Raw genomic sequence first — 25,570 nt, 5'->3', positions numbered from 1 at the left:
CCTGGTTGTTGAATTTAGAAGGAAAAGTGTTTTGTTTCTTATGAATATTTGTAAGAGGACTATGCTTGGGAATGATGGTGCTAATCATTTACATTTGTGGGACATAATCATTCCTGTGGATGCACTACAGCTCCAGGCTGAGAGATAGCAAGGGTAGTCCGGACATATATAGATATTACCTGTTTCTCCCAATAGCTTTTAGCTCAGACTAAATGATAACATAAAGGAAAGTTTTCAGCAGAGGTTATTTTCAGCTTTATTTAGGCACTACTGACCTGTCTACTTAGTTATTTTATAAATCTTACCAGGGATAGGAGCTTTTGGTTTCTATCTTTATTTACTCTTCTGCACAAATTTGGGGATGTATCAATGGATCTTTGCTGTCCTAATCTCTCAGGATCACAGAGAAAAAAGGACTTTGGGAACAGCATGATGGGTTTACTGCTCATAACTAATTTTAAATGTATGCAGTTACAGGCACATATCAAAACCTCCCTCAAGGCATGAAGCCCCTTTTGCTTACTAGTTTAGTCTGATTTTTTTTTTTTTTTTTTTTTTGCGGTACGCGGGCCTCTCACTGTTGTGGCCTCTCCCGTTGCGGAGCACAGGCTCCAGACGCGCAGGCTCAGGGTCCATGGCTCACGGGCCCAGCCGCTCCGCGGCATGAGGGATCTTCCTGGACCGGGGCATGAACCCGTGTCCCCTGCATCGGCAGGCGGACTCTCAGCCACTGCGCTACCAGGGAAGCCCTGATTATTTTTTAAATGGGCAATATTTATCTATAGGCCAATGAGAGCAAACTCCTGCTAAAATATCTATTTCCTTTTTTAATTTTTCAAAAAAATACTAAAGATGAACAAAGATTTGGGTTAAAAGATGAGGAGCCTAAACTCATGTTTCACAATCTCACTCTTTCACCTCCTCTCTTTCTTTGCCTCTTCCTTCTCTATTTACATTATGTTTGAACTTTGTATTTACATGAATGAGTTAAGAGGAAAACTTTACATATAAAAATGGGTTAAATAAAAGGTCGCTGACTGGATTTCTACTTAAAAGCATGATGAAATAACATGGACTAGGGCAAACTTAGCTTATAAACAGCTAGAAAACTAGATAATATACATGTGTCTTAGTTCATTCAGGATGCTTTAACAAATTATCATAGACTGCGTGGCTTATAAGCAACAGAAATTTATTTCTCACAGTTCTGGAGGCTGGAAAGTACAAAATCAAGACACCTGCAGATCTGGTGTCTGGTGAGAGCCCATTTCTGGTTCATAGATGGCAGTCTTCTCACTGTGTTCTTACATGGTGAAAGGGGCTATGGAGCTCTGTGGGGTCACTTTTATAAGAGCATTAATTTCATTTATGAGAGTTCATGGTCATGACCTAATCACCTCCCAAAGGCTCCACCTCCAAATATCATCAAGTTGAACATGAGATTTCACGTATGAATTTTGGAGAGACACAAATATTCAGTCTATAGTAACACAAAACAAGTATTTTCCAATGTTTTACAACAAGCAGGACAGGAGCGTGTCCCCTATTAGATAAATGGAGAGAAAGAAGTAAAGTGAGCCTTGTGATCATCTTGGATTTCCGCCTGGAGGCAACTTCTAGGCTGTGGGCATAGGTGGAGGGGGGTCAACTCAAGCAAGGCCCAGTTACCTTCATGAATTCAAGACATAGATATTCAGAAATTAGGGCTCAAGGCAGCTACAGTGGTGGATGTTACAGTACAGAATTTCAGAAAATATGTGCAGAAAAAGAACTCCAGAAACCTAAAAAAGAATCCTCATGAATCTTTGCTGAATACAAGCTGTACAATCATAGAGGAAAACCATACAAAGCCAGGTAAAGAAAACCCAAGAGAATTGTAATCAGAATAATCCCCAGAGCTCATACAGGTCAATGAGATGTTTAAGCTGTGAGGACGTATTCAAACTATGACTAGCCAAGTTGGAGAGCCATTGGTGATCACACCAGGGCATTCAGTGTAGACTCCACAGCTTGGCACTAGGGCTATGCTATCATAGGGTGAAGACTACTCTAGACCTGCTCTAGAAAAGGTTAAAGACAGGCCTTAGAGATCAAACTCATCTGTAAATTACCTAACTGCCTGCCCAACGCTCTTTAAGGAAAGCAAGACAACACAATCCAGACACTCAACAACATAGTATTCACAAAGTCCTGCATCCAGCAAAAATTAAGACATTCCAAGAAAAGGAAAATGTGACTCATAATTAGAGCAAAAATCAATCAATAGGAACAGAAATGATAGAAATGATAGCATTAGAATTGAGTGTCAGAATTGAGATTAATTGTAGGACAGTTCAACTGGTGTTGAACAACCAACTGGTGTTTGAGAATTGCGTGGTGGTATGTGGGGAGAACCCTGCCCCACACGCATCGTAATTGGTGACCAGAGTCAGACATGGCAAAGGAGAATTAAGGGAGAGGACAGAATTAAGTTTGCTAATCAGCTAACCTTAAAATAAGGAGATTATCTTGGATTATCTGAGTGGGCCCAAAATAATCACAAAGGTCCTTAAAATTGGAAGAGGCAGGCAGAGGAGAGAACCAGAGTGACGGTAGTATGTAAAGGACTTGGTTGACATCGCTGGCTTTGAAGATAGAGGTGGGGGGACCCGTGAGCTAAGGAGTGCAGGAGGCCTCTAGTAACTGGAAAAGGCAAGGAAATAACTTCTTCTCTAGAATCTTCAGAAAGAAATGTATCCTGTTGACACATTGACCTTAGTCCGGTGAGATCCATGTTGGGTTTATGGTCTGTAGCAGTGTAAGATAACAAACTGTTGTTCCTTTAAAACACTAGATTTTTTTGTGATTTGTCATAGCAGTAGTAGAAAACTAACACTCTCCCTGAGGGTAAAATCTCAGGCAGATTCTTACACCGACAGGGCCATGCTCTTCACCACAGGACTCCTAACCCCAATTTAACCACAGCTAATTTGCACATGGAGGACATGCCACATAAAAGCAGCCCATCTATATAATCTGGCCAGTGGACAGTCAGGTGTTGATTAAATTGGATTAATCAGATGTTTTCCCTTGAGCCGTGGAACTAGAGATACGAAAGAGCCAGAGTTCAATAGAAACAGAAGATAGAAGTGGAAAGGCCCAGAAGGAGTCAGCTCTGGGAAGAGTAGCTGAGTCATGCTAGTAGGACAGAGTACAAGGGTGGCCATGAATGGATGCCTACTTCCAAGGGGCCAGTTATTAACCTATTTGTCAAGTTGTCAGGACTCTGCAGTATCATGAATCTCTTCCAGTTTCGCCGACACCTTGATATGGTCAAGATCACTGTTATTCTTATGTCCAGATGTATACAATTCCCTCTGGTACTAGGATCAACCTTGCTGAATATAGCCATTCATTTCTTATAAGCAGTGGAACTTATGTATTACTAAGTGCCTAGAATTTCAAAGGTTCTGAATGATTAGTGCCTCCCCAAGGATTGTTTAGAATGCCCTGTTTCAAATTTTAGTTAAGGAAGGGCCTAAGCAGCTGTAACAAAGAGACTCCAAAACAGAGGAACTCAAACAAGTTGTAGGTTTATATATTCCTCATTTAACTGTCAAAGTCAAGCAGCCTGTGTAGGTCAAGCAGTTTCACGCTACAAGATCATCCAGGAACCTAGGTTCCTTGTACCTTGTTGTTTTACCATCCCTTAGGGTGCTTTCTGTCTCTACATGTTTCAGTCTCACTAGCACCACAACTGCCTTCCAGCTGAAAGAAAGAGGGAAAGAGACAAAGTAGATGGCAAGCATATCCTTTCAAGACACTTGTGCATATCACTTCTGCTTACTTTCCCTTGGTGACAACTTGGTCACTGGCTGAAAGATTGGCTGTGATGTCTTCTCTGGTTTGGTGGTCCCATGACCTTCTAAAATATCAGTGTGGAGGGAGAATACTATTCTTGAAAGAATCAGGGGGAATCAATATGGGGAAACAGTTATCAGTGTCTTCCACAGTTTCTAATGTTTATCTGAAAATACTACTATTATATGCTAGGTCCTTGTTGTGCCAAGGATAAACATTGTTATAACAGTAGCACAGTGTCTGCCCTCACGTAGCTTACATTCTAGTGGAGTGAACTGACACATTATAATTTGGTGTGATTATTTTAAAAATTTATTTATTATCATTATTTTTGGGCTGCGTTGGGTCTTCATTGCTGAGTGTGGGCTTTCTCTAGTTGTGGTGAGCGGGGGCTACCCTTAGTTGCGGTGCATGGGCTTCTCATTGTCGTGGCTTCTCTTGTTGCAGAGCATGGGCTCTAGGCACGTGGGCTGCAGCTGTTGTGGCTCCCGGGTTCTAGAGCACAGTTTCAGTAGTTGTGGCACACAGGCTCAGTAGTTGTGGTGCATGGGCTTTGTTGCTCCGCGGCACATGGGATCTTCCTGGACCAGGGCTCGAACCCGTGTTCCCTGCATTGGCAGGCAGGTTCTCAACCACTGCGCCACCAGGGAAGCCCCTAATTTGGCGTGATGATTGCTCTAATAGGGAAACTATAGGGAGCTATGGGAACATATAGTAAAGGTACTCAACCCAGCTTCAGTTTTCCCTGAAGCCTGAGTAGGAAGCATGGCAAAATGTAGTTGGGAAAGATTTTCTAGGTAAATAAAAGTGTGTGTTTACTTCCTGAGGTGAGAAACTTAGTGCATGCTGAATAAAGAAACTTAAGAAAGTGTGGTGACTCCCTTAGGTCACTCTAGTGCATTCTAAGTGAATCATTCTTTTTTTTCAATAAGATACTTTCAATGCTTGTTATGTACTAGTCCCCTTCTGGGCACTGGAAAGCTGAAATGAGAGTTAAGACTGTGTTGTTAAGCCAGAAACTGCCATTCCATAGCTATGTAAATTTCTTTGTGTTCATGAAATAAGACTAGACTGTCTAACTTTTCTCCCAAGTAAAATGCCCAATAGCCAATAATCTCACACAGACTTTCAATATATACTGAACTGCTAACAGATTAGATGTACAAATACAAAATCTCATGACTCAGAGCATCACAAGGGGTTACCTGGTAGAAGGTCAGTATCCATAACAGTAAATTATACATATAATAATTAGATTAGCAAGCAGTGATATAGAATCAGGTTCTGTTCTAAATGCTTTCTATGTTAATCTATGTAATCCTTATAAGAACCACATGAGGTGGGAACAAATACTGTCCTCATTTTACAGATAGAACTGACTCTCCCAAGGTCAGTAAGTGGTGAAGCCAGAATTTGAACCCAACCAATACGGCCCCAAAGTCCTTGTTCTTAGCCTCTATAGAAAACTGTGAAATACTTGGTAGTTAACGTTACACAACAGGGTCATGTAGTCTCTAAGATGTGAATTGCCCTTTTTTTCCCCTCTTTCTTTCATACTGAGTTCTTATATCCAGCACCTCACTAGAAGGTTCAAGTATCACTCCATAGAGTGAAGGTCTTGTAAATGATTATCAGTAATTAGGAAATAAATTGATTAGGGTAATATTTAAAATTTGATTATATTTTTGGGACGATGAAAATGTTCTCAAATTAATTGTGGTGATAGTTGCACAACTCTGAGTATAATAAAAAATACTGAATCGTAACTGTAAGTGGATGCACTGTGTGACCTGTGAATTGTATCTAAAGCTGTTAATTAAGACAAATCCATGTGACTTCAGTTTATTGCCACCACAGCTAAAGCAATCCCCAGTCCTTACCTGGCAGGTGGGAGGCATGGGTGCTCTCTCCCTCCATTCCCGGGGTGGGTCCCTTTTCACAAACTCTTTTCAATCTTGGAAACCTTCAAACCTCCAAGTGAGATGCGTCATCTCCCTTCACATCTCTTCCCCAGTTCTAATGATGGTGCTGATGTGAGGGAAGGGGGCGGAGCCCAGGAACTGGGTTCAGATCTGCATGACACACTTTAACAAGACAGTAGTGTTCTAGATCATACCCCAAGGAGACAGAGGAATTTAGAAAGAGGACACCTGGATAAATTAGGGATGTTTATCCTGGGTGTCTTGATAACAGTCTTCAAATATCTGATGACCTGTCTTCTGGAAGAAGAATTAGAGTTAGGTAGCTCTAGAGGACGGGTCTATGAGTAATAGATGAAAGTTACACAGAGAGGGGAAAAAACGCCATGAAATGGGGCCCATCTCAAATTGCCACCTATTTAGTCAGATCCACCTTAAAATACTACATTCAAAACTTACCCTTTGATATTTAAAGACTGGCTCTACATGGTATGTGCAAACCAGAGAGGAGTCACACTGACAGGAAATGCCCTGGGTCCAGTTCCACAAAGGACAAATTTTGGAACCTGAATTAAAGATTCTGTGAGTGTCTGTCTAATCCCAGATACCATTATAATTAATATCCTTTATCCTGGCTGAGTCAGTGTGAGGTCTCAAACCTTCTATATAAGAGCAGACTGGCTCAAAGCAGCTGATGCTTCTAAGAAACTCCTCAAGAAGGAAAACAAAACATTATAGCTTCTTTTCCTTTGAAGCTGACGTCAGCTACTAACAGAAAAGAAATTTCAAGCCTATAAACATGGTTACATCTAGTGAGTCTCAGTTTTCCTTTTTGTTAAATATTTTCTCCGATAGATGACATTTTCTGGAGGGAAGATGTAAAGAGACTTTTGCAAGAAGAAAGGACCATGTAGCCCCCAAATGCCATAAATGGAAATAACTTTGGACTCAGAAGGGAATGTGTCTTTGAGTTTTTATTTTAGATCAGGCTGTAGCTGGCCTATTGTGTAGCCTTACACAGGATAGATTTCTTTTTCTAATTTTTATTTTATATTGGAGCATAGTTGATTAACAATGCTCTATTAGTTTTAGATGAACAGCAAAGTGATTCAGTTCAGGATAGATTTCTTATCAATAAAATGAGGTGCTGGAATTAAATCCCTATTTCTCAAACATGGCTTCTTGGACCACTTTAATCTGAATCATCCAAGATGCTCATAAAATGTGAAAATATGGAGCCCCACCAAGACCTACTCTATCAGTATTTCTGGAGGTAGAACCCAGGAATCTGCATTTTCAATAAACAGCCTAGGGGATTCTGACGTACACTACAGTTGGAGAACTATTGGGTCAGATAGTCACTAATATCCCTTTCATCTCGAACATTTTCTCATCCAATACTTTTTCATCCACTGCGGAGAACCTGGAATATCTTTCAAGTAAAGATTTTGTACTGCATCTTACCCTTTATGGAGAGACCTAGGCTGACCAATGGTTGGTTTACCTAGGAGTAAGGGGATTCCCAGGATGCAAGCCTTTCAGGCAAACTGAAACAAGTCTGTCATCCCATGAGGACCCAGCTGAAGTGATTATTCCTTCCACTAGAGAGACCTGCCAGTCCACCAGGATGCCGGAAACTTCTCTGTGTCAGTCACAAATACACATCTAGCTGAGATTATAATTCCCGGCACTGTGACAGCAGACGGTCAAGACACCGATGTGCCCCTTGGCGTGAGGGTCAGCTCAGAAACTGTTGCCCTCTCTGTAGTCCATTGGCACGGCTCGCAGTGGGGATGGGTGGGTGGGTGGGCTTCAGTCTTGGGGGGAGTTGGCAGGGCAACTTCCATCAGCCACTCCCATCCATCTGTACAGCTTGTAGCGTGAGCTAACGTGAGTCATCTCTGCTGCATCAGTGCAAACCACCCATGGGGAGTCCGACCTCTGCCTATTTCTAGAGAGGCATTTAACGAAGACTGACCTAATTCAAGCAAAAATACGTCCCAATTAGTGTGCGACTAACCCACTGATTTTTTTCTAGAGAAGAACCTTTCTGCCATGCTCGGTGACTCGATGGTGATGCTTGGTAATGGTGAAGTTGCACTTTGCTTGTGTTAATGCTTCTCCTCCTTCTTCTTTCTTTTCCTCCCTCTCCTATCCTAGCTTTCTCTCTCTCTCTCTCGAGGAGGGTTAGCTGCTGGTGATCAATCGTGGTGCCTGAAAACCCTCTCTTAGTCCCTCTTTCTGGCAGAGCAGCTCCCATTTTTCATTAAATGAATATGGACATTAGAAATGAAGAATAAGCAAATTGGGACTTGTCTCTGAGACAAGAGTGGGGGCATGATTTAATAATAGATCTATAATAACGTATAAAGACTGATGCAACCACAGCATTTCTTATGTGAGGGATAAGGGGTTGCCTTCTTAGATGAGAAGGCACTGTGATGCTTGGAGTGATACACTTTGAAGATGGAGCAAGGGTTCACAAGCCAAAGGATACAGGTGGCCACTAGAAGCTGAAAAAGGCAAGGCAAGGAACTCTCCCTCAGGGGCTCCAGAAAGAACCAGCCCTGCTAACACCTTAACTTTAGTCCGGTGAAACTGACTTCTGACCTCCAGAACAGTAAGAATAAATCTGTATGGTTTCAAGCCACTAGTTTGTATAATTTGTTGCAATAGCAAAAGGAAACTAATAGACCATTTTAACTAACTAGCTGGCTCACTCGTTGGAAACTACAGATTCGTCTGTCAGTGTGTCACATCAGCCAATCATCAAAGCCTGCCTAATCCTCCCCTAAGTGGACTTCTCAATTCCGTCCACTTCTTTCCATCTCTGCTGTCATTATCCTCGCCCAGGACAATGGATTTCCCCTACAGTGGATTTCTCCTCTTTGAGCCCCATTCACCTCGTTGCAGCCAAAGTGTTTTTGTTTTGTTTTGTTCTTACAAATCAGACCATGCCATTTCTCTGCTTCTAACCACCTCAGCGGCTGGTCACTGACTTCAGGATAAAGTCTCAGGGATAAACAGAGTCACAGGTCAGAAGGTTTGTGATGGGGGTTCCCAGAGCCTCCTGGGAAACGGCCCCTCTGGGGTTCTACAGCACAAAACTGAGGGATTTACGTGGGCTGGACTGTGTTAGACTGTGGAGGGGGTGGAGTTGAGGGTGATAGATGGGAGCTGTCCTCCAGCCTGAGAGTTCTGCCCTGTACAAGCCTTGTCATCGTGGTGTGATTTCAAGACTGATGAGGTGCACCAGTGGAGGCATCCCCTGGCACCTCTCCAGATTGACCTACACAGAGAACAGCTTCAGTGTCATGCCTGGCAGTGGAACCTGGAGGAGATGGTTAGGGCTCCAAAGGGTCTGACGTAACCTCACTCATTCACATCATCATCTTTGGCAGTGTACTCCCAGTGCCCAATTGGTGGTCACAAGATTGTTTCTCTGACTGTCTTGGAGAACATTTTTATTTCTCTTCAGTGTATACTGACTGTCGTGACTTTCTTCTGTATCCTTTCGGTAAGCGAACCCGCTCTGGCTCACCCGTGCGATGTCTGTGTCTAGTCTTCTCATAATTTAATACTTGCCATTGCCATTGACTAACACGGTGGTTGCATGAAGGCTAAGCTCTGAACACGGTCTCTGTGCTCTCCCTTAATGCTCCAGCCTTATCCCTTCACACACGCTCTCAAAGCTCTGCCCTTGAACCACAGCAAACTATTAATATGTCCTCCCACACCTCTACCTGGTATCCTCTTCCCCACTCTTGTGGCCCAGCTAAACTCTGCTATCCTTCAGCCCTCAACTCAAATACTGGCTCTCTCAGGAAGCTGTTTCTGACTCCCAAGCCCCTCTTAGGGGCTTCCATAGTTCCCTGAAAGTTCCCCCCACCGCCGTGTAAGAATCACACAGTGGGGCAGTGGTTTGTTTGTTGTCTGTAACTCCATTAGGCGGTGGACAACTCAAAGCCACTACTTCACCTGTCTTCTTCACCATCAAAATCCTAGTTCTTGGCACCATAGTGTGTGATTAATAAATACATCTGATGAATGGGTGAATGGATTCATAACAATAGTAATCATGTTTTATGGAATGCCTGCTATGTGATAGGCACCATGCCAGGTACTGTGTGTGTGTGTGTGTACAGCTGACCCTTGAACAACACAGGTTTGAACTGCTTGGGTCCATTTATCTGCAGATCTTTTCAATAAATATAGTACCTCTATTTTAATTTTACAGATCTTTAAATTAAGTAAGTATAGGGAAAAGTTTGTGTTCAATTAGAGATCACAATATGTGGAATCAAAAGAACTAAGGTTTGAACCCTGATTCTGTCCAAACTGTTTCAGCTTCTTGCCCTTGTTTGAGTCACTTATCAAGTTCTGTTTTTGAGGCAGAGATAGCGGTATGCAGATTTTCGATGGCTTGGGGGTCGGCGCCCCTAAACCCTGCATTGCTCGAAGGTCAACTGTAATCTCTAATCCTAAATACAACTATGCAAGGTTGGTCTTGTTATCCTAATTCTGTAGTTGGGAAAACCAAGGATTAGAGGCTAAGTTACATGGCTGGGGTCACTATTCGATGCGTAATTGGAATTTGGGGCCAGATCTATCTATTGCTTTATGTCAGTATATTTACTGAGCTGTATTTATAATGAAGCACCCTTTTCCCCTCTCAAACCCCTCCCAGCCATTCACACTGTAATCCCATCCAAGTCAAGCCATCAGATCTGGAGGCCCAGGAAAGCAGTGTTTCCGACATGCCTGGGAACTCGGCCTGGATTCTATCCTTTGTTTCCAGGCCCAAATAGTTTGATGTCACAGATCTTCCTTTGAATTCCTTTGAGGCAAGTAGCTCTGTTTTGGGCTTGGTCTTTCCCTAATACCTCCTGGGACTGTTGTGGGGGAATTATAAACAGCCTTTGGGGTGGGGCTGGGGGATGTGAAGACTCAGGGTTTTTTGTGTTTTTTTTTCAAGAGAGAGGATCCATAGCTTCCATTAGAGTCCCAAAGGAGCCTCCTGGATGTGTGAGCAAAAGGGCCTCCTGGGTATTTCTCTGCTGTTTTCTTCCCCTCTTCTTTTTTGGAAGTTGTGCTAGGGTGGGTGGAGCCTACTATGGCTGCCCAGATTCACAGGAGTCCTCCTTGATCTCTGGAAAACCGACATTAGAGTTTTTCTAAATCTCATATCCCTCACGTATGAATGAGCTGGGGCCAGAATTGACACCTAGGCTCCTTCCTGCTCTAACATTCTGGTTCTTTGATTCCTGTGTGTTACAGAATCATTTAAGTATCAGCACATGGAGGCTGAAGGTATTTTATGCACACATGTGGTCTTGCATGCAGAAGCAGGGGCCGGAGGTTTGGAAGCAATACCTGATGCATGGGGGGCCCCTTTCTGGATGGACTCACAGCTGTTGAGTCACGTTGCTCTTTTTGGTACTCTATTCCCTGCAAAGCACTGCAATTTATTTATGTCCAGAGCTGATGCCTTATGAACTAATAATTTTTATTGACCACCTAGCAATGGTTTTTTTAAAGGATTTTTCTGATTTTTTTCTTTCTTTTAATAGAGTAACAATCAGGCCGTTGACGCTGAATCTGATTCTCTTACATGTGCCATTAATTTGTCAGTTGCTTCATATTTCAAATTGCCTTGAATATTGCTAGTTTATATGTGTGCAGTATTTTTAATATCGCCATTAACTTTATTCCTACTTTTACAATTACTACCTCCCACTAATGTTTCTCCCAGTTTGTTATTAAATGAATATGGAAATTAGAAGTGAAGAGTAAGCAAATTAGGGCTTGTTTCTGAGACAAGAACGGAGGCGTTATTTAAAAATAGATATACAATAATGTTTTGCTTGCTTTTTAAGGCTTAATTTATTCCGTTCTCGTTAGAAACCTGTCTACAGATCAGATTGTCCTCTGTGTTTCACTGACAGAAAAGAAACACCCACCCGGCATACTCTTCTGGTTAGAACGTGTCTCTGAGGGTTCAGTTTCTCGGATTTAGGGGGGTTGGGGAATGAACTTTTATGTGATGATAATGACAAGGATGGTGTTCCTATGGGGCAGGCACTGGCTATTCTCTTTATATGCAGTAACTTGTCAGTACCATATAACCACCCTATGAGGTAGTTACTACTATTGTTCCATTTTATTTTATTTTAATTTTTTTTTGATAATTTTTTTTTTTTTTTGGCCGTGCCGCACAGCACATGGGATCTTAGTTCCCCTACCAGGGATTGAACCCTCGCCCCTTGCATTGGAAGCGCAGAGTTTCAACCACTGCACTGCCAGGGAAGTCCTATTGTTCCATTTTAAAGATGAAGAAAGTGAGTGTTAGGTTAAATGGCTTGCTCAAGGGCACACAGTTCATGAATGGTGGTGCACAGATTTGAACTCAGTTGGGTCTGACTCCAGCACTTGCTTTTATAACGTCTCTTCTCCTCTTTCTCTGTGTTGCCTCTTATGCTTGAGGTGTTCTAGAGTCATATACACCTGTGACTAGTCCCAATATATTGTGTTTAAGGGACTGACATCTTGGTCTTTGGGAATTTTCCTAGCTTATTAGCAAAGGAACTTGGTATACAAGTAAAAACAAGTTTTTAATATTGTAGAAAATTTAAAGGACATGTGTTAGGGTAACCAACAAATGCTCAGAAGCATAATACAGAAACACCAGAAAGAAGTGCAGAATAGTGTCTATTTTTCTTTGTATATGTTTCCTAGTGCCATTACCCTGTGAAATACTATGGACCTATGGTCTAGATTAGAAGGAAACCAGAAAAAAACCCCAAAGCCCTCATTAATCCATGTAGAAATTCCTTACAGACCAACATTTGCCTAAACAAACCAACTAGTAATCCCATAAAAGAATGAAGGTAAGGAAGACTGTTGCTGACATTCCATCTTCCCAGCTCCAATGGTGATGAAAGCCATGGGAAAGAAATTGTGACGGGAAAATACACAAAATCTGAGAGTTGGACAAGATCTCAGAAGTTTCCAATCCAGCCTCCAAGGACCTAGACCATTTTCTTATAATCAAAACCGTCCAAAAATGTGGTGCAGTAATTCTTACTTAACAAAATTATATGTCTTAGGGCTTGAGAGGTTATCTTTGATGGAACTGCAGAAATGGGGGACTTATCCTATAATTCTTGGTTTTATTTAATTGATAAAATTATTCAGATTAAAATAATAAACCCATCACTAGGATTAGAAGATGATGATGCTTCCCCAAGGAGAATGAGACAAAAAGTTGTCCTCCAAATGGAGACTCAAAGGGACCACTGGACCTGGGGACTGATTTCTATCTTTTTATTAAAGAAGCCATGATGGTCAAATAAGGACTGACATGGGCAGAAGGAAAGAATGGACAGTATTTCCTGAAAGGCTTGGGGAGTCTGCTCCGTCCTGAACTTGGCAGCTAAGCTGGTGTCCCATAATCTTCTCCCTCTTTTGGGAGGGAGGCTGGTTATAGTTCTTCTAGTCAAGAAGCCCTGTGTCCCGTAAAGAGATTCTCTGCCTATTTTTAAACTCCTCCCCCGGACATAGTATTTTTCTGATTAGAAAAATTTGCCCAATTTTTTCCAACTAGTTTATCTGGTTATTTATTTATTTGTTATTTCCTCTAAGATGAAGAACATTTATTAATCAAAGAAAATCTTCTAGGACCAGGATGTCCTTAGAACTTTGGGAAACTCTGGAATTCCTCATAACTAGCTGGGCTGAGCAGACGTTGACATCCAGAAGCTGCTGCCCATCCCCCTTGAGAGTCCTGGCAAGGATTCACTTCCATGATCTCCCTTTTGAGTGGGAGCAAAGAAACACATCGAGTGAGAGAGGGAATCAGCCCGATTAATTCTTTACAACAAGGTTTTATTTATTTATTTTCTTTGACCCCACCCCCCACCCCCCACCCAGAAAAAAAAAGAAACAATTAAAGTTGTTCATCTTTCTTTTATTTTTAATGGTTTTCCTTTTGGATCCAAACGAGCATTTATATTACAGGATATCCACCTGGTTAACATGCAGTGCTGAACTCTGGCTTTGGGAGAGATGCACCAATACCGTGGGCAGTCCAGCACTGGCTGCCATTCCAACACGGTCACTGAAGGGGCGTCAGGCTGGCACACCGCAGTGGATGCTGCCTGTAAGGAAGTGTCTCGAGTGCCTTGACTCACACGTGTTTTGTAATGCAGGCGGCAGCATTTTAAAAGCCTAAGGCAGATCACCCAATTTCCCTCTTGGTCCCATCTGATGTGCTCAGCCTCTAAGAGCAAACCAAGCAGGGGGAATGGCCTGCCCTTGGGTCCCAAAGGACGGAGGGCATGGCCTGGGCACCCTGTTGTCCACTTCCTTGCAGTGTTATCTTTTGAGGCTAGTGCACCATGTGGAGTTTGAAATCTACTCCTGATAAAGCTTATCTCCTGTCCCGCTAACTGCCTCTCCTCCCTCTCCCCTCCTATGGTGCTTGTGCCACTAGGAAGATCAATGAAATCTCTCCACTACTGGCACTACTATATTGAAGAGCTGTTAGTTAAAGTCATCGAGATTGTCTTCAGGCTGCTTGAAAGCAAGAACCTCCTTTCTCTCCATCTCCCAAGTCTGGAAATTTTTTTTCAGGGCTCTATTAATCTTCTGAGGCCTTCAAATCCACTACCTAGAGTGGAAAGAACCCCTCTGCCCCCGATATCTTGCTAACAAGTTGACCCATGATCTGGCATAAATGAGGATCCCAGGTCACACTCCTCTAAGCCTTCCTCTACCTGGGACCAGCTGGTATTTCTCACCTTAGCCTTGTCTTTGTCCTAGAGCTTGTTTTCCCCACCTCTACCCCACTCGTCCCAGCTGTGAAATGCCCTGCACACTTAGTGCTTTAGATTTTTCTCCTCTGTTTGTTTTTCTGGGTGAGTTCCCAATCTTGGACTCAGTTTGAGTGGAGATGGACGGCTCTCTAATGTCACCAAGAAGGAGGTTCCTCTGCAATCACAGCACTTAGGGTGGCTTTGTATAAATTTTGGTTGGTCACAAAACCCCAGGGTAGAAAAACACTGACTGAAGTTTGGCCTGCAGGCTAAGTATATATCTCCATGGGTAGCCATTAAAATATAATACCTATGTTTTTACTAAAGCTGTTGGGATCTGCTTAATGCTACCTAGCTCCATATCAAATGTAACCAAGACCAGAACTACAGTATACTTTAATTGGCAGTTAGATTACCTTGTTTAGCCCTCATTTCCTATTACTTTTATTTTTTTTTAAATTGGTTAATGGCACTTTGAAGCTTTGCAGTGTGTTTTTCCTGCTCATCTCTTATCAAGATTTCTAATAGATTTTGAGTGGTGGTTCTTCTGTGCTACAGGCCATCACTAGAAGAAATTAGAGTACTGGAAGGAAAACTGAGTCACCAAATAAGGTCAAATGTGAACCTGGCAGTTTTGACTGATTTAGTCTCCTTGCAGTTTGGGGGTCCCCCTCTGAGTGAACCAAGAAGGAAGTGGTACTGCCTGGTACACATTCTCGGATCTGGTCCAGAACACAGAGAATAATCCATCCTTATCTCTGACAAGCTGGCAGAAGAGAGAGAGAAAGACCCACGCAGATTTCCAATGCTGAGTAGGAGAAGGGGTCTCAGGGAGGATCGTACGTGTTAGCTTGTGAGCATTGGATCTAAGACTGGTTCAGTGTCCACAAAGGAGACACTGGACTGGGAAGCTCTGAGCATGGACACTCAACTGCCTTCCTGGATTCAAAAAAGAAAGTCTGGATTTTTGTTGTTGTTGTTAGCAAGCTAAGAAGAAGAGGAAGGGAAAAGGGGAAAACTAGAGGGTGAAATTAAAGTAACTCCTGGATTCAGGATCCATTAAACATGAAGTTGCTTCCAAAAAAAAAAAAAAAAAAAAAAAATGCTTACAGCAATGCCAAGAATGTCATAGGTCCTAAATGGGATATAGGGAATGAAGATTTTTCTAAACTGATTTGTGGAGACTTAAGTGCTTTATTTAAATGATGAGTTAGTAGCTTACTTGCAAACACTTGACACACCCATGAACTAGCCAAGCATTAGTATTTTAATTTTCCTAATAAGGGAAAGAAAGTAGAGAGAGGCGATACCCTGCTGAAGGTACAAGTTAGTACAGAAGGCGGGGATAGACTTTATTATTTTTGACTTTCAATAATTTTCATTTACCAAATTACTACACCCTTTTTAAAATTTTTTATCTTTTCATCAAGACATAAATTTTGTATTTATTGGTTAAAGATGTCCTAGAAAAATTCTGTATCCATTCTATTATTTCCTTGGCTTTTCCTATGTTTTCAGAGTTTTTCAGTCTTCTAGATAATATGTTAAGTCCCTAAAAGGAGAAGAGACAGAGAAATGAGAGACAGAAGCTGACTTAGAAGGAGAAAGAAGATAAAAAGGAAACCAGAGAGAGAAAATAGAGCTGGTACTGTGTAACCTCAGATTTTGGACTTAAATATCACATCATTAAATTGGACAGAAATTAATTCCTAAAGAGAAGCTAATTCAGAAACAATGCAGAGCACACATTTACCCTTCTTTGCTGTTCTAGAGCAGGTCTCTTACCAAAAAGTGCAACTAACCAAAAAACACTCCCATAAATCCCCTTATCTCTTTTTACCTGATCTACTCAACTCTTTCAAACCCCCAGAAATAAGAATTCAGGGACCTCCCTGGTGGTCCAGTGGTTAAGACTTCGCCTTCCAATGCAGGGGGTGTGGGTTCGATCCCTGGTCAGGGAGCTAAGATCCCACCTGCCTCAGGGCCAAAAAACCAAAACATAAAACAGAATCAATATTGTAACAAATTCAATAAAGACTTTAAAAATGGTCCACATCAAAAATAAAATCAATCTCAATAATATATTTACATCACAGCATGACTTATTATAAAATCTCTTCTTACATTTAGAAGGTCAAGATACCAGCCCCCCTATTTTTAGCATGGGGGGGAGGAAGTAAGACTATAAAAATAGAAGCGCAGTCTGGGGACATCCCAGCCTCACCAGCAATGTGATAGGATCTCCTCTGAGTCCCATTCTTGCTTCTTAACTAACTGGCTTGAATTTTAAGAGCAGCTTTTCAGGCCCTTGGGTAGGTTGGGACAATCTATGAATCAGTTATCTTTGGCTTGGAGTGATCTCTCTGGGATGCATAAGCCTCAGAGGCTCAAAGCAGAAGGGACTCAAGAAAAATACGGCCATCAGAAACCAAAGACGGTTCTTTCCCTCCCTAGTCTTTTCTGCCCCCGAGTGGTACATCTATATTTCTGACGGGGTGAGTTGTAGCACACGGCAGCTGACAATCTCCCCAGCAAGCTGCAGCTGAGCCTCTGCCACTAGAGCCAGCAGAGAAACCACTGGCTGCTGCTCTGTTGGGTTAGACTTGCCTATGATGACTGGGTGGCTCAGAGAGGAGAAAACAAACATCAAAAAGACAACACTCCTGACAGAGGCAGTGTTTATCAACGTGGGATCTCCTCTGATCGCCTCCGGAAAATGTTAGGTCGCAACTCCTGAGTTAATCTCGTTTGGCTTTTGTTAAAATAAGAGTCTCAGTGTGGATATATAGTTATCCAAACCGGGACCTGATTCCTTATGGGGCTCCTGTCTGGAGTTAAACCATCATGCCCTGACTGGCCACTTGCAGGGGGCCACTGTCCTCCTTTCCTACAGCATAAAATCCTCTTCCGAAATTCCTGGGAAGTGCTCAATGCTCTGGAACCCAGAGGGGGAAGGACAGACAGGATGGGTGAGAAGCAAGTGAGGAAGAATCTACCCCAAGGCATGGAGATGCCTCTCTTCACCCTGATTCTCTGCATACACTGGCACTGGGACTTTAAGATCTCAAACATAAGAGACATGAAACTGATAAAAATAGCAGTGAACGTTCCTTAACCTTCTCATAAAATCTCAGCAAAGTAGGTGACTTTCTGCTCCCCTCCTGTTACACACGCACCCCTTTTTCAATACAACCTCATAAGATGTATTATAGCTGAGCTTAGAAATTAAAGAATCTCTCAACTTATCCCTGGCTTGACCCACTAAAGAAATATTCTGTCCAAAAACGAGACATCTAGAGCAGGCTTCAGAAATAAGGATGTAATGAAAAATTGAGAACTTTCTTAAAGCATCAAAGTTATTCAATTTTGTTCCATTACTCCAGGAGAGACCTGATTTCCCTACGATGGGCTTTCATCGGGTATGTGGATGATTCATACACACCAGCAAGAGTTCTGCCCGTTACACTATCTCAGATCATCTTGTAACACCAGGTGAGTCCCCGACTGTATTCCATGAGGCTCAAGCATGCCCTAACGGCAGAGAGCCCAGCAGAGTCAGGCAGGTCGGCAGGTAAGCTTGGACTGGGTGGACTTAACCATCTCAGGAGTTGGGTCATTACTAACATGTGGCAAAACAAGGGCTGGGATGGGAGGACAGGGGGCGCCCAGGCTCATCACAAAGCCTATGTGAAGGAGGATATGTGTGGAGGATGCGTGCTGGCCGAGTGGTGGAACATGGGGTCTTCTCTTTGTGGTGGCAGAGTCAAGGGGAGGCAAAACCAGAAGATCTGGAGCTCAGCTTCAGAGAACTGGTATCAGTGATTTTGGTATCATAGAAACACTGAACGGGGAGAAGTGAAACCCAGATTAGAAATCGATTCCTCAGCTAGAAAAACACACAGCCCCACATTGGGCAGCTGTGTTCACGGCTCCTGTTGAGCCTGGGGGACCCTCAAGGATACCGTCCCGTCACGGTGTACGTAAGTCTATCCTGACCCTGGCTCACAGGGCACCTTGGCCTAGAGCTCTACCCCCTTGTCTGAAGGCCTGCTGGCACTCTGCCCCCTTGGTGACTGAGACAGGCAGAGGGACACACACACGCGTACACGGAAAGAGAGATGAATTCCCCACCAGAAGTCTGTCTGGAGCCTTAGGTGAAAAGAGGAGTACCTAAACACAAACCTAGTTAGAACATCTCTCTGCCTTGGTTTCCTTTCTTTTCCTTCTCCTTCCTTCTTTTTCCCTTCCTCTCCCCACTACCTCCCTCTTTCTTATTCTGAGGGGATCCTGAAGACTCATACTGGCAAGGGAAACTGGACATACAGCTAAAGATTCTTCTGAGGGGACCTACGGTGCTGAGTTTGATCACGTTGTGTATCTCAAACACTGGTGGTGGTTCTGTTTTGCTTGGAATTTCTCAAGATGCTGCCATACTTTTTAATCCAAAGAGAAGCACAGGTTTTGAGATTTAAAGGTGTCGGGGCCGGGGGGGTGGGGGGGTGGCTCTTTTCAAGGGAAAGAGGCCGAACCTGACACCTAGGAATGGATCTCCAGGTTGGCTACTGGGGGAAGGTTAGGGCTCATATTTATTCAGAGGCGGAAGGAAACCATTGCAAGATTATGCTAATGTGTTCCGTGACTTCATAGAAAATTGTCTTTTATTATCTGGTCTTAATAGAAGGGTAAATGCAGGCTAAGGGATTAGAAACCTGATTTCTTGGTCAGGGGGAGATGAATTAAAGAGATGAGTTCGTAAGTCCATGGGTACTACAAAAGCCCAAGGAGTTGGTCAGGGGCCTGCATCTACGGTGCAGTATGCCACTTTATTCAGGACTCAAGTGCTTGTGTGGATGTGAGTTTAAGGAGTTCAGATGTCCAGGAAGGTTTCCTGGCACAGCAAATCGAGCGTCTGTAATGTTGTTTGCAGGCAAATCCCACTTCTGGTAATTGCTCTGCCGGCCTCAGTGCCTCCTATTGCAATGGTGTAAGAAAGACGTCACTTCAACACCCATTCTCAAAAACACAATGCAATAGACTCGCTGGTGCAGAATGGCCGTCCTGTGTCAGCCTTTCCCTCAGGAAAGCTGCATTTCCGAGGTGGAAGAAAGCAATTTTGTGCGAAGCAGCCCATAGCAGCACTTTGGCAGGAAAGGACACCGAGCAGGGGAAACCTTTAAGACAGTACAAGGCCCCGAGTCTGAGTCTCAGGTAACAATCCCAGCTGTTAAGATCAGGGTGTTACAGAGTCACACTCCCAGTTACCCCTGAGCACACACGTGTGCTGAGTGGGAGAGGAAAGGGAAAAAAGACGAGGGTTTCAGAGTGGGAGGCCTACGTCTCTGCCTCACTGGTCTCCTGCCCCAGGACTGCTTTGGTTTGGGGGCTGACTCTGGGCCGTGAAGCTCCATCCATGTCTAGGACAGAAGGCAGGGCCATCACAAATGATTTTGCAGCCACAGGGTTGAATCTGGCTTTGCAGAGCTGATACGACGATGCCTTATTTCTATTTCCACAACAGCAACAAAACAAAAAAACCCAAGTTCGTAATAACAGCCACTGACTGTTCCTACCCAAGACGTGAAGTCTGCCTGGGCCGGAGGAGAATAAAGAGTGTTTATCCGCTGCGATCTCAGTTGGGGGCCTCTGAGTCGCCCCATGGAGGGTCCCGGGAGGCAGGTTTCATCTGCTCCTGGCTGGGAGAGGAGGGCCCTGCCTGGTACCCCCTGCAGGAAATCCTTCCACCTAACGGTGATGGTGCTGGAGGACTGGAGAGGGACATGAGGGGGTGATGTGTTTCCACCGAATGGATAATCGATACAGTGAAGGAGAACTGATCCGCTAAGAAAGGGCTCTCTTCTTCTCAATGCTTCTGAGTTTTGGGGGTTAGGAACAATGTCCTGAGGTGGTCTTCTGCTCAGCTCTACTTTAGGGATGGGGAAAGCCCAGGGGAATATTCAGGACCACCGGGGCCCCAGGCCTGTCACCTTGTGTACTGAGGCCCCACTGGTGCCTGCTTTGCTAGAAGGAGCAGCCCAGGTCTAAGCTGAGGTATATTTACTCATCACTTTAAAGTATCCTGACAAACTGCCCCTCAATCACAAACTAGCTGCGGAAGCTGCCCGTCCAAGGGTCCCTCCCTCACGGGAGCTCCTCAGTAAACTCAGAGGGACTCTCTCATTGAAGCTTCTCTGGTTGCAATCTGTTGGCCTTTCTCATCTCTACGGAAGAAGTCCCTACCAGGTGATGTGTAGCTCACCTTGGATACGTGTGTGCTGCCCTCTTGGGGAGTGGCTGGGAAGGCTAGGCCACTGGCACTTGGGCTCACTGGCCTTGGCGCGGCTCTGGCCTTGCTGCTTGGCAAAGAGGTCTTCTGCTCCTGGCTCAGAGTCTGGGCTGACATTCAGCCGGTATGTGCTGGGCCGGCTGCAGCACCGATCCACATACTGAATTACCTCTATACTGGTTGGAAAACTGACTCTGCCTGAGCCCCTTAAGTGCCCCCCTGCCACACTCAGCCCACCCTCGGGGCTCCCCCGTGCCCGGCATCTCCCGGGCTAAGTAAGGCCTGTCGTGGCATGGGGTGCCAGCGCTAAGGCCGGACTCCACTCATCAGCTAGTGCCCTGGTCACACGGGTTGTTAAATACTTTGAAAATATCGCCCTTACCAGAGCCTTCGGCACCTCCCTGGACCTCAGGGGACCTCCCTGGCCTATTCTAAATGAACACAGCACCTACTGAGTGGGTGACAGGCCTCAGACGGGACTGTAGCGACCAGCGGCAGCAGCTCTCCGCTCCTTTGCCCCCTCTGCTATGGTGAGGGCTGCCGGACTATGGCTTTGCTCACCCAGACCAGCTCTGGCTGCTGCCACCACAGCGCCCCGACCCCTTCCCCTTCCCCTTTCTCCTCCCTCTCTGCCTCCTACCCTTGACATCCAATGCTCCTGAACTCAGCCTGTGCCTCCTCTGGGGACGCAAGCCACGGGATAACGCATGAGATGCCGTCATGGTTGGCCTGGTGGCAGGGGTGCTGGCTGAGGAGGAAGGGCTGGTGAGGGAGGAGAGTCCTCTCCCAGGGTCTCCATGACTCCCCAGTTAAGAGCCAGAATGTCTTCCAGGCTTCTCAGGGCAACAGGCACAGCCACAGGCCGGCCTGACATCCCCACGGCTATAGAAAAGTGGGAAGGGGCAAGGGGAAGCAAAGCCATCCTCGTGTCCCTTCTCCCCTGGGAATAACCCTCCATGTTCTTGTATATTCTTTCCCCAGCAAAGAGGCAGAACTATGGCAGTGCCCATCTTGCCAAGGGGAATACAGCGATTGGGTGGGTTTGACCGGTTTTCCTTCTGTCTTTTCCTTCCTCTTCTCTGATAATGCACGGTGTCCTTCTATCTTCTTCCTCCCTCTTCCTCCCCCCCGGGCCGCACTGGCTTCCCAATTGGGGTCTTGGTTTTCTCCGTGTTGAGAGAAGAGCATGCATCGGAGGGGGGAGCGGCCTCTAGCATTTGTCGTCTTCCTCCGTATCGCTCAGAAGGTCGCTGACAGCTCCACACGTCATGCCTGGTCCAGGCCCCCCGTGCCTCCGCCGCCGATAGTGCCCGTTGGGCATCTGCCAGCTGTGCCGCAGGGGCGGGGCTGAGCCGATGGTGTTGGACCGGCCGAGGCTGGTCGCCACAGCTGCTTCAAAGGTGAGCGTCTCCTCCTCGCCACAGTCCGAGGCGTGGGAGTCTTCGTGCAGGGCCAGGTAGGGCTCAGAGATGTAGCGCTGTGGGGAGGAGGGGTGGCCCTGCTGTACGTACCGGGGGTTGCAAGACTCGGGCAGGCTGGCGTCATTGCCCTCCAGAGCTTGGGAGGTCAGTGGGGAGCCACCCTCGCTCCCATCAGCGGGTGGGGAGATGCTCCCAGTGTGTCTCATCAGGGAGCTGTAGGAAAGGAGGGGCCGAGGCTTTGGAGGGACAGGTGGGAGCTGCCGACGACTTCGTCTTGGGGTGCTGGTGTCGGAGACGGAGGGGATGGAGCTCTCACTGAGGGACCCTGTGCCCTGTGCGGCAGGAAAAACATGGCATGTTAGCCTGGGTTTGGCATCATTCCTACTTGGGACCTGGTTAAGGTCCCTGACCCCTCCTACAGAGAGCCACCAGAGTCCCCTCCGCTACCAGTCACATCCGCTCAGGGACGCAGAGATTACAGGAGACTCAGGAGCCAGTACCATGGAGACCAGGGTATGTCAACTTTCAATATGCTCATGCATCTCTGGGGTCTTGTTAAAACTGCAGACGCAGCTCAGAAAGTCTGGGGTGGGGCCTGAGATCCTGCATTTCTAACAAGCTCACAGGTGCTGCCGGTCCTTGGAACAAACACGTTGAGTAGCAAACATCCGGAAGCTCACTCTCTCTAGCACGTGGCGCGTTGAAAGAAAGATTTGAAGCTTTTGGGAAAGACAACTACATGAAAGGTAAACGAATGCTCTAGAGTTGCTCTGTCTGGGGGACGTTCTTGGGAATTGGATCTAAGGGCATGGCAAATACCTTCCCTCATCTTCTCTTTTTGCATCTGTGTTTTCAGTGGTGTGCTAAGACTGACTTGGCTTCTACACCCCCCCCCCCCACCCACTCATCTGCTGGTTCAGGCCTGACACCCTTAGTCCCAAGGGTCTCTGAGCCCAGGGGTTGGTACATGGACCTCCAGCTCGGTGCTGAGGCTTAAGGTGTGCGTGTAAGCCAGGAACCACGCTCAAGATCTCCTGGGAGATTCTGGGGGCCTTCCAAGTGCAGACTTCTGGGTTCTACTTTACAGCGGGTCTCACTACTGAAGCAGAAGCCTTGAGGTCCCAGGAATGTGCACTTATAACAAGCCCTAGGTGACTCCGTTCTGCACTAAAACTCGACACCACTGCTCTAGAAGTAAACTTCTCAACTGCGTCTGAAAGTTGGCTGTGGAAGCCCTGCCTCTTGCCCACCGCTCACTGCCGATGGGTCTCACATCTGGACTCCGAGGGTATTGGAGCAAGGTAGGGCAGGGAGTGAGGGATGGTAGTCAGGGGGAAAACAGGGCCAGAGAGTGTTTTCACACAGCTCTCGTAGTTGTATCTTAGACCTAGGCTGACGTTTCAGTAACTGGCCGCAAGGAGAGATGCTCTTCCTCTTGGGATGGCTGGAAGCTAGATAGATGAAGTTGAATTGATCTGACTTTTGAATCCTGTGTTGAGAGAGGAATCACCATTCCAACCAATACCAAGGGTCACACGACTGGTCAAAGCTTTTCTGGCTAAAAAGCCATCCTTTCCTCTGAAATCTGCCTGAGATATTTATGAACTTATTTGTTGTGACTTTGTAACTCTGGATACTGAGAACGAAGATGGAGTGACCCCTAGACACCATTGTCTTTCTTGGGGGGCTCTTTGGTTTTCTGTGAATCCATATCATTTCTGAGTACACAAGTGTTAAGTAAAAAGCTAACCTCTATGCACAATGGATGCAGTTTCCTGTGAAGCTGAGGTCTGTGTGGGTGCTGGATGCCCACATTTTGCACCTCATGTTAACAGCCCGCCCCTCCCTGTCTTCTGCAGAGGCTCAGCTTCCTCTCCATGCTCACCGGTCTGTTGGGGGTCTGCGACCTGCACTCGCTGGGAGACCGGGACTGATGACGTTCTGGGGACTCCCAGTCGGCCTGGGTCCCTCGCTCCTCGGAGTTGCAGCGGGAGACATCGGGAGAGAGAAGATGCTTTCGCTCTTTCGATCGTCCCCGCTCTCTGCCCCCTGAGCGGTGGGTGTCGGACTTGTGGCCTATGAGAGATGACAGAAGCAACTATCGTAACTCTGCCCATCCTGGCCGCTGAACACAAAGATAAGTCTTAGAGCTTGGGACCAGGCCCCTCAAGGACCCTGGCTTCTGCAGACATGTCAACAGGTGATCTGAAAGGGAAGAAGGAGAGAAAGACTGGAAAATTACCCTTTTGTGAAGAGGTAAGTGTGCAAGCTGCCACTGGAAAGACTTGCAAATTCAAGGATGCAATCACTCTCTTCTTCCATTTACGCTAGATACAATTCAGGTAGAATCTCTGCCAGCCACGTGGCCCAAGAATCCTCTATGTCCTAAACATGGGTGTGTAACTTTTTAGAGGGAAAATGGCACTAGCAGAAGGGAATTAAGAAGTTGCTATGAACAAAGTAAACACAGTTACTGTAACGCCCTAGGACTGAAGTCAAAGGATCACTTCTAGTCCCCTCTCTGCCGCTTGCTGGCCCTATGATATGGGACATGTCACTGCTTTTTTATCTTTGTTTCTTCACTTAGTAAAAATAGTTTGAACCAGACTAGTGATTTTCTGTTTCTATCAATATGACCCTTTTCCTTAAAAAACATAACTCAAATGCATACAACAATTCCAGGTCGCACTGTCTGGGTCAAAGTGCAGTTAGTGGGTAAAGCTCCGCCCTTGCCAGGGGATCTCTAATGCTTCCCTAAGGCAGTGGAGTGGTTTTGTAGAAGGCCCCTGGGAAAACTCTGTTTTAATGATTTTTATAGCCCTGGTCTGGAAGAAAGAAATCTCATCAGCCTTTGAGATGACTAGAGAGGGTTTTGTTGCTTTGTTTCACGATGTGAGTCCGACAGGAAACCCCCTTTGTTAAGGAGCAGTGTTCCTTCGCTCTCCACCACCCCATCTTTATCTAGATTCTGTTCCTGTGACTTTCAGTTCTCGTCAGAAAAGAGGCAAACGGTGAAGACTCCCTCACCTGAGTCAGAGTTCAGGCGGTGGGCTGACAGCCTCAGGGAGGAGTGGTAACTCCGGCGACGCGACTTGTAGGTGTTTTCGCTGCTCCGCTCCATGGAGAATTCCTCCAGCCAAGAGGAATTTGAACGCTTTTCCCGAATAGTGGAAAATGAACGTCTCATGGAGCTAGGGTCTGTCACCACCTGGAAACATGAGCCCCCCAGAAGAACACAAGGTAAGGATTAATTACTGAAATGGTCTAGAAGGAAGGAAGATGTAGGACTGAGAT

The 25,570-nt window shown here is 45.4% G+C and overlaps 1 protein-coding gene across 3 annotated transcripts in view; it reads right to left on the bottom strand.

Annotated features, from left to right (window-relative positions):
* Positions 1-21,456: 21,456 nt before the first annotated feature.
* CACNA1E (calcium voltage-gated channel subunit alpha1 E) overlaps positions 21,457-25,570 on the bottom strand; it is a 298,455-nt gene continuing 294,341 nt past the window's right edge. For all 3 annotated transcript variants that reach the window (XM_032650563.1, XM_032650564.1, XM_032650565.1), the window contains 3 exons: positions 25,304-25,484; positions 24,162-24,352; positions 21,457-22,608 (listed from right to left, as the gene is read on the bottom strand). In XM_032650563.1, the coding sequence (XP_032506454.1) occupies positions 22,066-22,608; positions 24,162-24,352; positions 25,304-25,484 (915 nt within the window). In that variant the 3' untranslated portion in view covers positions 21,457-22,065. The remainder of the gene's footprint in view (positions 22,609-24,161; positions 24,353-25,303; positions 25,485-25,570) is intronic.

The sequence above is a fragment of the Phocoena sinus genome, chromosome 1, assembly GCF_008692025.1.
Source record: "Phocoena sinus isolate mPhoSin1 chromosome 1, mPhoSin1.pri, whole genome shotgun sequence".
Lineage (NCBI taxonomy): Eukaryota > Metazoa > Chordata > Mammalia > Artiodactyla > Phocoenidae > Phocoena > Phocoena sinus.
The sequence above is the reverse complement of the archived record's forward strand: the minus strand, read 5'-3'. Positions and strand labels throughout refer to the sequence as shown.